Consider the following 12,219-nt stretch of genomic DNA (forward strand, 5'->3'; position numbering starts at 1 on the left):
CGCAAACAGGGCGTCCGCCTCCTGGGCCCGGAGAACGGTGAGGCCATTTGGGTTGGGGTCCCCAGCCCCGAGGGCACGGTTCAGTGTCCAAGATCACTGAACTGGGCGCGGGGCACTATTGGGGGAGGGTCTGGATGTCCGGCCGGGCCAAGGCGTTGGGGTCTTGAGCAGACCTGGGAGATGAATGTTGCTGGGCCAGGAGTTCATGGGCAGGGCGCTGGTGCGGGCTATGGAGGGCGAGGACAGGTACTTTGAGGGCTGGCATGAGTAGAAGGGGACAAGGAGGGTCCAGGGTTTGAGTTAGAGCATAATTTGGGAGTCCCATGTCACTGGGTGGGTTGATGAGTCATAAGATTTGGAAACCACAGAAGCTTTCGTGGGGATCAGTTCTAACTGAGGGAAATAAAAAGGGTTTGGATTTAGAGAAGTGATTTGGAGGCCATGTCTTGGGACTCCAGGTCTGATGGCCGCCAGTCCCCTTGCAAGGAACTTTGGGAGCCAAGTCCCTGAGTGCTCTGATTCGGAAGCTCCAGCCTGGAGTCTGGAGGTCTTTGTGGTGGCCTTCCTTCCTTTCTAGGCCTTCAGGATTCAGCTGTGTTCCTGTGGGGAGTGGGTTAAAAATTCCTCCGGCCTACAATCAGCCTTACAGTATCCACCAGGGGCAGGAGGAACATATACATGCGTGACTGCTGCAGCGTTCTCTGTCATGGAGCCCTCACGCTTCCTCACTGTTGCCATAGTAACAGCCTATCGATGGTGTATTTATAGGGGAAGAAGCAGGCGCTACATTTGGGGGAAGGAGGGGAAGGAGGCCTCATAGCAGCAGCAGCAGTGACATTGGCTGTAAAATTGTTAATAGAGTGTGGCTATGCCCTGTGAGCTGTTTGGGGGAGTTCCTGGCTTGTATGAAGCTTGAAAATGAACTAATGACTTTTTTCAGGTATCAGAATAGCCTACTTTCGGGGCTATGAGGTGTCTGGGTGTGCATTTATCGAAGTCAGGTGTTTGGGGGCAAGAAGTGGCTATTGCAAGCTGTTATGTAATTTTTCCACGTAAATAATTTAAAAAAACAATGCTGCAATTCTCTTTGATAAGCAATTAAACAGTTTTCTACCTTCACTTATTAGTAAAGCCTTTACTCATTCTCTTCAAACCCTGGCACAAAGGCTCCATTTTTCTTCAATCAAAAACCTTGCTGTTAGGCATGCCACACCCACACCCTGGCCACATGACCAGCATTGGCTGTAGGGGAACCTCAGAGATCTGCAATGGAAGCAGAATTGAGATCTAATAGTCCATCTTCACTCTCATAAACATTGCGGGTCAACTTTTCTCGCAATAGTAGGCCTATCATTGAGAGATCACATGGTGATAGTTTTGGATGGGATTGTTGTGGGGTTCAAAAGAGAAAGTCCCCCTTGACATAGTGTTTCCATAGATGGATGTAAGATGTGTTGTTTTTTCTTTGGTTTTAATTTTATTTATGATTTATATTCTACCTGTTTGCCAAAAAGATTAGAAGATATATTTTAAATATACTTAAGACTCTGTAAACATAAATTAAAAAGTGTATACCATGTCATAGGGGAGAGGCATATGTGCTGAACAGCTAGGCATCCAGGGCACTTGTACTTGATGGTCAATGTTAATGTTGAACTTCCTGGCAGCCTAGGAAAAAAAGGTAGCACAATGGGTTACACCGTTCACATGTCCTGCATCCAAATAGTCATGAAACCAGAGCTTCTGCTTGGGGAGGGGAGCAGTGGGGTGATTGCTCCCAGATGTGGACAGTTGGGCCAGTGCTTCGGAATATGAGCATGAGTGGGAGTGTATGTTGGGGGGAGCAGTGTGCTGTGGCTAGGGTTTACATACTGGCTGGATAATTCCTGAGCAGGAGCACAGCTTTCAGACAATAGCTCACATTAGAGGCAACACTTGTATTGAGTTAGCATCTCAGTTTTGATCTCATCAGTCAATGTCTTGGTACACTGCTGCAGTGTTCTTTAAATCAAAGAGGAGAGATGACTGGTTTCAGGAGATCTTTGCCATCATGTCTGGTGAATATGAATGTAGCAGGTCACCTTGGTTTGGGCCATGACTTTTGAGATGGTTGTTGCTGCCATGTTAAGCTTTGCCAGTGCCTGCTCCTTAAACATGTGCTGCCTCTTTTCAAGAAACGTGCTTGTCATTAGAGGTATCTGGGACTTTCCGTTGTGAGAAAAATTAGTTTCCAAAATGTGACCTCTCTCTGTCACTATTAATTTGCTTGACCTTGCCTAACTCCTGGTATCTCTGAGGTTCTTTTCAATTCAAAAGTGCACAGATTCCTTGAGGAAAGTGAGAAAGGAGGAACCTCAGCCTGTAGGAGTTTTTTGTTTTAAAAGAAAAAATTAAGTTCTAGGTCTTCTAGAATCTCAGAATATTCTTGGAGAAAAAGCTAGAGGGTTTTCTTTGGGCCATGCAGGGCCTCGGGAAGCTCTGGAGGAGAGCTCAGGGTAGAACGGGAAGCAGCAGAGCTATGAGCAACACTGCCAAGGGTGTTGTGCCTCATAAGGTGCTGCTTTAACTTTGGCCAAGCCAGTGGGGCTGTGGTTCACATTCTAGAACCAAAAGGGTGCCCTGTAGGTTTTGGGATGTCATTTCAACTGTGACTCTGCTTTTCTCCTTTTCCAGGCAAGTGAGACGCTGGTTCTGAGGGAGCACTATGGCACGTGAGTTTTTCTGAGCCTAGGCCAAGTGGGGAAGGGCCATGCCTAAGGGCTCATGGGAAAAGTGCATATCCATCTTTCAAGTCCTTGCCAGCTCTCCCCAGATTGTCCCTGTGGCCCCTGTATGACTAGCTTTTTCTGCAATACATGCTCACTTGGAGCTGTGCACTTACCCAGGACACTATGGCAGAAACTAAAATGACAGGTCATAAGGCCTGGGGAAGGGTGCCTGCCTGCTGGCAAAGCCCTACCTACCTGGGCATGAGTGGGACTGTTTGACATGAGAACTAAGAAGTCTCACCTCTAGGGTCATATCAGGAGTAGATGTCACCTCTTCTTTTATTCTCTAAAGTCCTAGGCCAGGCTTATGGAAGTACATAGCTCGTATTATACTGGTCAGCTGGAATAAGTAGATATGGCTACCACTCAATGACATTTTTCCAGGAGGCAACTGTGCCCAGTAGACAAAGATTTAGATTTTCCCTATGGACCCTGCTACCCTCTTCTCAGTCTCATGTACATTCAGTCCTCTGACCTACTCCTGTCTGGGTTTGTACAAGACTGATTTGGGCAAGGCTATTAATGCTAGGTGATCTGACAGCACAGGTGGTCATTCAGGTGCAGGGAAGATACCCTGATAGAGTCTTATGAGATTGTTTAGTATTGGTCACCAGCATCAGCCTCAAAGAAGATGCTGGTGACCTCATGATAAGGGCTCTGATTTTCTTGTTTTGAGGTGAGGCAGGAGATACTGGGTGTTTTTTCACTGACTACTCAAAATCCTTCATGTCCATCCACATTCTACACAACATGCACTCTCCATTTTCCTCCATAGCACCAGAGACATGAGTCTTATTGAGTCCATGGTATTCTAGACCAGTGGTCAGCAAACTCATTAGTTAACAGAGCCAAATATCAACAGTGTGCAAATTGAAATTTCTTTTGAGAGCCAAATTTTTTAAACTTAAACTATATAGGTAGGTACATTGTTATTAACTTAATTAGGGCACTCCTAAGACTTAGGAAGAGCCACACTCAAGGGGCCAAAAAGCCGCATGTGGCTCGCGAGATGCAGTTTGCCGACCACGGTTTTAGACAGATATATCATGGCATCACGGAAAGTCAGCCATTCCATCCCTGCTACAAAGGGCCAACCATGTCTGCTATGGTGGCTAGCCAGCTGGCTTTGTTTTGCTTCTCTCCATCATGTGCTTCTGTGCATGGGCTGAGTCTGGTTTGAAGGAGCCCCTGGGCACCTCCCCATTCCAGGCCTCAGTGAAGCTTTCTCCTCAGTGTTTCTGGAGGCCAAGAATGCCCATTCGGTCCTGAAACGATTTCCTCGTGCCAATGAGTTCCTGGAGGAGCTGCGCCAGGGTACCATCGAGCGGGAGTGTATGGAGGAGATCTGCAGCTACGAGGAGGTCAAGGAGGTGTTTGAGGACAAAGAGAAAACGGCATGTACCACCCTATGGCTGGGTTCTGGGAGGAGAGGTAGCCTCAGGAATAAGAAGAGCAGGCCCAGGTGCCTCAGATGGAATAGAATCAATGAAAGAAAGCCAGCCTAATCCAAGGCAGGGCCACTGGGGCCATAGAAGAACAGAAAACATGTCCTTAGAGTCCCATCGGCCTGACTCTGGGGGCCTCCTCTATGGGAGAGTTGCTCTTCATCCTTGGTGCATTCTATAGCCTCTCTGATAGCTCTTAGAGGCCAGTCAGATGGGGTAGGGTAGGGAGCAGTCTTGCGGAAGGTCTCTGAGGTCCATCTGGGGCATGTGCACTTGTGCATAAGTGTAAGTGGCCCTTCTTCTTTTGCAGATGGAGTTCTGGAAGGGATACCCTAATGCAGTCTACTCTGTCCGAGACCCTGCACAGAGCTCAGATGCCATGTATGTGGTGGTGCCTCTTCTGGGGGTGGCGCTGCTGATTGTCATCGCCTTGTTTATCATCTGGAGGTGCCAGCTGCAGAAAGCCACCCGTCATCACCCTTCATATGCTCAGAACCGGTACCTAGCAAGTCGCGGCGGGCACAGCCTGCCCCGGGTCATGGTGTACCGGGGCACTGTGCATAGTCAGGGGGAGTCCTCTGGGCACAGGGAGGCAGGGAGCAACCCGCAGGTGGTGCTGGGGCCCAGTCGGGGGAGCAGAACCACAGTCCGCCTTGAGAGCACCCTCTACCTTCCTGAGCTCTCTCTCTCTAGACTGTCCAGTGCCACTCCTCCCCCATCCTATGAGGAGGTGACTGCACCCCAGGAGAGCAGCAGTGAGGAGGCAAGTGTCACTTACAGTGACCCACCCCCAAAGTATGAGGAGATAGTGGCTGCCAACCCTGGCTCAGACAAGTAATGGGACTTGTGAAAGAGGTATGAAAACCTCTTTCAAGGGTCTCCTATTTTCTTTTTAACTTTTTAAAGACTGTGCCACCACAAAACAGCCTTAGCCTCCTTGTTGCCAAATAATTTCCTAACCGTGGATTTGTAGGAAGTCAGTTGTCAGGTGGAGGGGTGTAGGGAGCACACATGCCCCTGGAAAGAGCTACAGGCCAGAGAGCCCAGCTCTTCCAGAAGCCCCCTTTGTCTCTCCATCCTGTCCTTCTGTCAGGGACTGGCTTCTCTTATGCCAAAGGAATCACCCCATGGAATTGACTGTGGCCAGAATGTCCATAACCTTGGGCCCTGGGGCTGCACAGCTGGCTGAAGACCTGTCTGTGTCTGGAAGCCTAGGCCACAGAAATGAGAGAGAGGAGCCAGCCCTTCAACTCCATTTCCCCCCAGCAGTCCTGTGCTTACTGTCCTGGCTTACATTTTGAGGACAAGAACAGGACTGAACAAAAAACAAACAAAAAGAGTTATAACAAATAAATAATGAACACAATAAAGCAAAGCACTATAACTTAGGCCATTCATAGGAGGCCAAGGGAAATCAATTTCACAGATCTGTGATGCTTCTCTCCCCCAATGCCCACCCCCCATCCTCCTGACCAGGTTAAAATGAATGTTTAGAGTAACCTGGAAGGAGGACAGGGTGTGTGAAGGGTGAGGGGTAGGGACCTGGCTGGCAGAGCTACCTCCTCCAGATTGAGCAAAGGGGCCTGCGTTAACTTTGCTATCCTGGAGTGGTAGCTCTGGTTCTGGTGTGCTTGGTCTCTCCCAGGTCTTGGCTCTCCAGACATATGCACTGGCTGTGCTAAAACTGCTACCTATTGGCATGAGTCCAATCATAGCCCTGGGAAAACCTATCTGGCTGCCTCTGCCTGCAGAGTACCTGGCCTCTGAATGGTTGGGGTACAGGCTGGGGCAGACAGCTGAAGTTTTTTCCTCATAAGGTTGATTGTCCCATAGCACATCTACACCCATGAACTTGGCCTCCTCAGCACTGTGCTCTCTGGTTTTGAATTTTTGGGATACTTCCCTTTTCATGAGTAGGTGAATTGAGTTGAATTTGAACTTTAGATGGCTTATTTTTTCTTAATGATGGTGCCCACCTGGGAAGAAGATCCTAAAATGTCCCATTTTAGAAATTTCTTTGCGAGGGAGATGGGGAAGCCCATGACCTGGGGTAGAAGGCCCATCCAGGATTTGCCCTGTCATTGCCAGGTGCTGGCCTGTTTTTATTAACCCTTTTCTGTGGCCTAAGAGCTGTCCACCTTTCCATTTCAGTGAGGTTTTGGACAGCAATGGGGGCAGAGGTGACCTATCTTTAACTGTCAATGACCACACAAAAGACCGTCGACACCTTGTTCCCCAACCCTTCATCTCTATCCTCTTGGCCTTGGCGCCAAACCATTTTTCCTCTGTGGTGCTTTTTTAAATGTAGCAAATTTTTGTGGCGCCCAAAAGAGTGCATAGCCAGGGTCTCTTGGCAACCACAGCAGTTTAAAACCCACTGAAAAGACAAGCTCCTTTCTGTTTAAACAGCTCTCCAAGGCAGGCATCGGGCCTTTTTATTTGAATGCAGCCCTGCCTTGTGGCCACAGATAACATCTGGAGGCCCCTTCAGTCTTGGACACTTGCCCTGAGACTTGCTTCAAGTCAGGAGGCTTGTGATCTTATCCCAGTGAGGCCACCAATTTGGACAACTTGGCCTTGTGGTTGGGGTTTTTCATCCTTCCCCCTACCTCACAGGACTATGTGGAGGTTGACTGAGCTAATGCTTGTGTAGTATGGTTTGCCCTTAGGAAGATTCTTCTAGGAATGTGTAGGTTATAGGGGACCATCTTAGTGGAGGCCTTCATATGACTCTGATATTGAGTCTCAACCTAGGGAATCAGTCTCCTGCCAGTTGACCCTTTCTGTTCCCTCTCCCCACCCCACACCCCACCCCTGAGAGCTCCCTGGTGCCAGAGGTGCTGACCAGGTGGCATTCCAACTTTCTTTCCTTCCTTGTTTCCTCCCTCTGGATCTCTAGCACTACACTCCTACCCTTCTTCACAAAGGCATTTTTGGCCCAGAAAGCCCATGCTTTTTCCATAATGGAGGCTGGGGTCATTCCCATTTGGCCCTGTTAGAAAACCTGAGGCAGTCTGAAACTCTGGGGCCAGCCCCTGCCCTCTCAGCATTTTCTTGGGCTGGTGCCTGTGTGTGACGTGGGAGAAGACACTTACCCCCATGTGTCTCCTCTCCACTGAGCAGAGGGCCAGGCATAGGCCCCATCGACCAGAGCCAAGGAATGCCTGCTGCCTTTGGCATCTATTGAGCCCTTCCTTACTGAGCTGCCAGATATTTGCAGCTGGGTGGAGACAGAATAGATATGGAAGCAGGAACTTGGCCCAATGGAGGGTGGCACATGTCCTTCAGGCGCTGAGCACAGATTTACAGGGAGAGCTCGCTCAGAGGCATTTCCTTAAGGTCCTGTGCTCTCCGGTTCAGGTGCTTAACAGCATTCTCTGGGTGGGCTTGCCACCATGGTCTCTGGGACGTTTTTTGCAGTATATTGTAGAAAAAGACTGTACAGTCCACAATGGTCATCATTCCTCGCGGTGCACATTTGGCTTTCATGAATGCTCTGTACATATCTTTCAAACTCTGTCTTTGTATGGACATAGATTTGATACAATGCTAACGCTGCAGTAGCCACATCTTTGTTGTTTTTAGACTTGTGCGTGTGTGTGTGTGTGTGTGTGTGTGTGTGTACTCTTGTGCACATTGCCTTTTCTCACATGCTTATCTGAAACAATAGCCGGTGTGTGGCTATATTTGTACCAGGAAGGAGGGTTCCCGTCTGAAAGGGAGGAATGCCCCCTCCCGGGGACTGGGTAGCCTGATGACAGGGCCCTGAAGAGGAAAGCTGAGATTTGCTGTCGGAGCCCCCCAAAGTTGTCACCTTTTACCCCCACGCACAAAAAAACATTGGAAGAAGACGAAGCAGCTCCATCCTGGGTGCCTTCGCCTGCTGGGATTCCCAACTGACATGCCTTTTTTATTTGGTGCCCCTGGCCTTTCCAGTTTTGTGGGCATCAGCAGCTGAAGGAAATATGAATGCTCCTGAGATTTTTAATTTTTAATTTTTTTGGTGGAAGGATGTGTGACTTTTGACTTTAGGAAGGGCGGGGCTAGTTATTCAGTTATTTTTCATTAACAAAGAAAAGGCTTTAAAAATTCCTTGAAAAATGACTGTCACTCGTTTTCAACCAAAAACTTTCTAAGAATTTTTAAAACAAGAGTCACAATCTTGTCCCTTCCCTGCTGCTCCCCATCACCCAGGGTTTTCAAACCAAAAGCACAAGAGAAAGAGTGGAGCTCACAGGTGCCCAGCTGACATGCACAGCATTAGCATTGTACCCTGGCTGATGGAAATGCAACTGAAAGCCAGGGACCTCCTCTTCTACTTGCCAATCCCACTGCCATTTGTGTGAATTCCTTAGGGTGCTCTGGAAGACAGGAATCTGGCTGATTTGTTGGACGTTGTCTTTTTTGTAGCCAGAATATGAGGAATTCAGGACAGGAAAGTGTCTGTTAGGAGTTGGAGCCAGATGGTTCCTCTCTGGCTGGCTGGGGTTTGATCTTTTGACAACCAAATGGCATCCCATGAGAAGAAGGAAAAACAACACTGCCTCTAGATTGTTCTTTTATCTGAGAGAGATCATCAAGAGAGACTCACTCACATGCGCTCTGTCTTTCTAGGAGTATGTACTTGTGCTATGTCTCATGTGTGTGCCCTCGTGGTCAAAGCCAAGATGGAGAGCTGGGCAGCAGAGCTGCTGGTGTAGGGTGCTTTTCAGCTTGACAAGTGATGAAGTTCCATTTCAGGATTACGCTGATTCAGAAACAAGCACATCCTCCCCACTGAACTCTCCTCATACTATTTAGTATAATTAGCTAATTTAAAAGTACTGTAATCAGACCGCCTGCAACTATGGTAAAAAGCCCATTAACTTGAAGCCCACTAATTTAGAACTTAGAGAAAATCACGACTGAAGATAATTCATGGTATCTGCAATTCTTGCTCTGTAGAAATGTTTGAAGTACTCTTAAGTCATATGCGTAAGAGGGATCTAGTATATAATGAGTACTTTTTTCAAATAAAAGGCTCAGGATATCAACGATCCCTGCACCGTGCCTTCAGCTTTGGGGGTTCAGCAATTCTCATATGTAAGGCTCTTTCTATACTGGATGATTGATTGTTCTCTCTCCATCGTGGGGATGTTGGGTATTGCAGCTTTTCATTCTACTCCTTTATTCACCTTGGAATCATATAGTTTGTGAACTACACTGCAATTTAAAGTAATATAACCGTGTATCTTGCTAAATATTCTGTAAAGCAGATGCTTTGCTATTAGACTGGCCGTTCCTATCATTTGCCGCCCCCAAATATTCAAAGGGAGCGTTTCCTTTCACAGGCTGTGGGCGGTGAGTCTCTCTCTAGCAAGAATTTCTCTGACAAAGATATCCAAACAGCACACCCCCTCAGGCTCAATGCCTCAACAGTTGTTCCACTGTACTGAGATATCTGCCCATTGAACAGTGCCTGCTCTGCTCCCGCCCCCAGCCCGACCATTAACACAGATATTCAAGATTGGGATAAATCCCACAGCTGCTTTTGCCTTCAAATTCATCTCCCCTTGTGGATGCCACTTTCCCAGGCCTGAACACACCTGCTATTTCACTCTGTGATTGTGAATTTGTGATAGTGGAAACTCCTATGTGCAACTGAGCTTATAGACGTGATTACTGTGAAATGGATTAATTTTGGTACCACTTTAAACTGTGCTCTTATTCATGTGTTGACCCATGTCAGCTGGGAAATCTGTGCATTCAGTAATAGGTCAGGATTTCACTGGAGCCTGGGGGCAACAAACAAACTTGCTTCTGATCTCTTTCTCTGTCTCTGTCTCTCTCATTGTAATTATTGAGTTTAGCTGTTAAACTTTGTCTCTTTCTGTACAAGATAATGAATAATAATAAAGAGCAAATGTAATTCACTGTGTTCTGTCCTCATCTATTTTGGATCCCCAGACTTCCATGGGGGATGGATGGTTGTGGGCTAAACTGGTTTTTCCAAAAGTCAGACTGTAGATAAGGAAACAGCCCAAACCAGTTTGGAAGCAGGAAGCAAAGATGTCCTGGGTCCTAATGTTTGTCCCTGTGTGTGTGTAAGATGATCTCCTGCCCCACACCCCTGGGATGAAGTTTGTAAGATCTGTCACAAATCACATCAGCAACTTCCCTGACACCTGATCCCTGGTTAGTAACAGAGGTGCCCCTGGCTAGGATGCTCTGCTTCTTTTCTGAGCTGGGGGAGGAGCTGGAAGGAAGGTTTTTCCTATGTCCTTTGTAGGTGGGCCATGATACTCAGACTTCATCCTGGCCCAGCTTTCTGAATTTTGAGGATGGCAAGAGTCAGAATCTATTCAGAGGCCAATGACGCCCTAACCTCTCCCTTGGCAGAAGTGTGGTCTTAGCCCCAAACACACTCAGGTGTTGGTTCAGAGTGAGATATGGCCATGGGCCATCACTGGCACAAGTTGTGTCAATCCCCAGTAATGAAAGTAATTCACTCTTTTTTTTAAAATATATTTTATTGATTTTTTACAGAGAGGAAGGGAGAGAGATAGAGAGTTAGAAACATCGATGAGAGAGAAACATCGATCAGCTGCCTCCTGCACACCTCCTACTGGGGATGTGCCCGCAACCCAGGTACATGCCCTTGACGGGAATCGAACCTGGGACCTTCAGTCCGCAGGCCAACGCTCTATCCACCGAGCCAAACCGGTTTTGGCAGTAATTCACTCTTTAATAGGAAAAGCCATGGTTGTGATGAGACAATAGCAATAAAATTCAGGGCCTTTTTTAAGGATTGAATGTAGAGGCTAAATGCCAGGAAAGAGAGCCAGAGACCTTAAATTTCATTCTTATCCCAGTCTGGACCCCAGGCTTCCAAAGTCCCCCTTGGGGTACTACCCAAGGAACTGAGCCTCCCTTTCTTATCTGCCAGCTGTGTCATAAGACCATAGATTATAGGGACAAGGCAGTTGGATTGCTTTTAGAGGGTGAGGGCAAGTCAGGGGCATGAGGGACCTAAAGGGGTGATGGTGAGGAGAGACATTTCTACTCCAGTGTCTCTAAGTCCCTGCTGGAACAGACACAGGGAATCAGGTAGGGGGCAAAGACTGTGCTTCGGGAGTGTGGCTTGGAAAGGGAGACCTCTCTTCTCACGCTTTCCCCACTGCCACACCATTGGAGCAGTTGGCCTGAGACTGCATGGAGTGAAAGGACAGGACAGTGGGGAAGATCCATTGTATTTGGAATGGAGAGTGTCAAAGAAAGCCTCCCTGAGGAAGCCATACGCAACTTAAAGATTGAAAGATGAGTAGAAATCAGTTAGTAAAGAGCATAGAAGACAATTAAAACAGGCAGAGGAGCAGTCTATGAAGAGACCTGGAGCCCAGCAAGGCCACTATGTTTTTAAGGAAACAGAAGAGGCCAGAGTAGCATAAGGAGAAAGACTTGTGTAAGATGAGGTTGGAAAAGTAGAGGAAAGTCCATACAGAGCTCCCTAGGCCACACTCAGAGCTGTAGTCTTTATTAGTGATAATGGCAGGCCACTGAGGAGCGCCTTAAGGAGTAAGGTGACATGACCAGGCCTTTTATATTTAAAACAATCTACCTACTATGTTAACAATGGATTAAAGGGACCATGATGGGATCAGAGAGATAAGGTAGGAGGCTATTGCAGTCATCCAAGCAAGAGATAGTGATGGGATTGGCTAGGTTGGTGACAAAAGAGACAGAAGACAGATAGAAGTAGACTACTGAGAAAATATTAGCTCAAACACTGAATTACATATTTGGGAGGTTGTATTAGGGTTCCTTAGAGACACAGAATCTAGTATATATATATAGATTAGAGGCCTGGTGCACAAAAATTTGTGCACTCGGGGGTCCCTCAACCCAGCCTGTGCCCTCTTTGCAGTCTGGGACCCCTCAGGGGATGACCACCTGCTGGCTTAGGCCCGCTACCCAGGGGATTGGGCCTAAGATGGCAATCAGACATCCCTCTGGCAGCCCGGCACCCC

At 47.7% G+C, this 12,219-nt stretch overlaps 1 protein-coding gene across 2 annotated transcripts in view; it reads left to right on the forward strand.

Annotated features, from left to right (window-relative positions):
* The window catches only part of PRRG3 (proline rich Gla (G-carboxyglutamic acid) 3 (transmembrane)), a 10,823-nt gene extending 708 nt beyond the window's left edge, over positions 1-10,115 (forward strand). Inside the window, exons 1-4 of one of the 2 annotated variants that reach the window (XM_006770998.2) lie at positions 1-37; positions 2,674-2,711; positions 4,002-4,162; positions 4,524-10,115. In XM_006770998.2, the coding sequence (XP_006771061.1) occupies positions 2,705-2,711; positions 4,002-4,162; positions 4,524-5,051 (696 nt within the window). In that variant the 5' untranslated portion in view covers positions 1-37; positions 2,674-2,704 and the 3' untranslated portion in view covers positions 5,052-10,115. The remainder of the gene's footprint in view (positions 38-2,673; positions 2,712-4,001; positions 4,163-4,523) is intronic. The other variant, XM_006770999.2, reaches the window with a different exon arrangement.
* The last annotated feature ends 2,104 nt before the right edge of the window (positions 10,116-12,219 follow it).

The sequence above is a fragment of the Myotis davidii genome, unplaced genomic scaffold (genome assembly GCF_000327345.1).
Source record: "Myotis davidii unplaced genomic scaffold, ASM32734v1 scaffold1105, whole genome shotgun sequence".
Taxonomy (NCBI): domain Eukaryota; kingdom Metazoa; phylum Chordata; class Mammalia; order Chiroptera; family Vespertilionidae; genus Myotis; species Myotis davidii.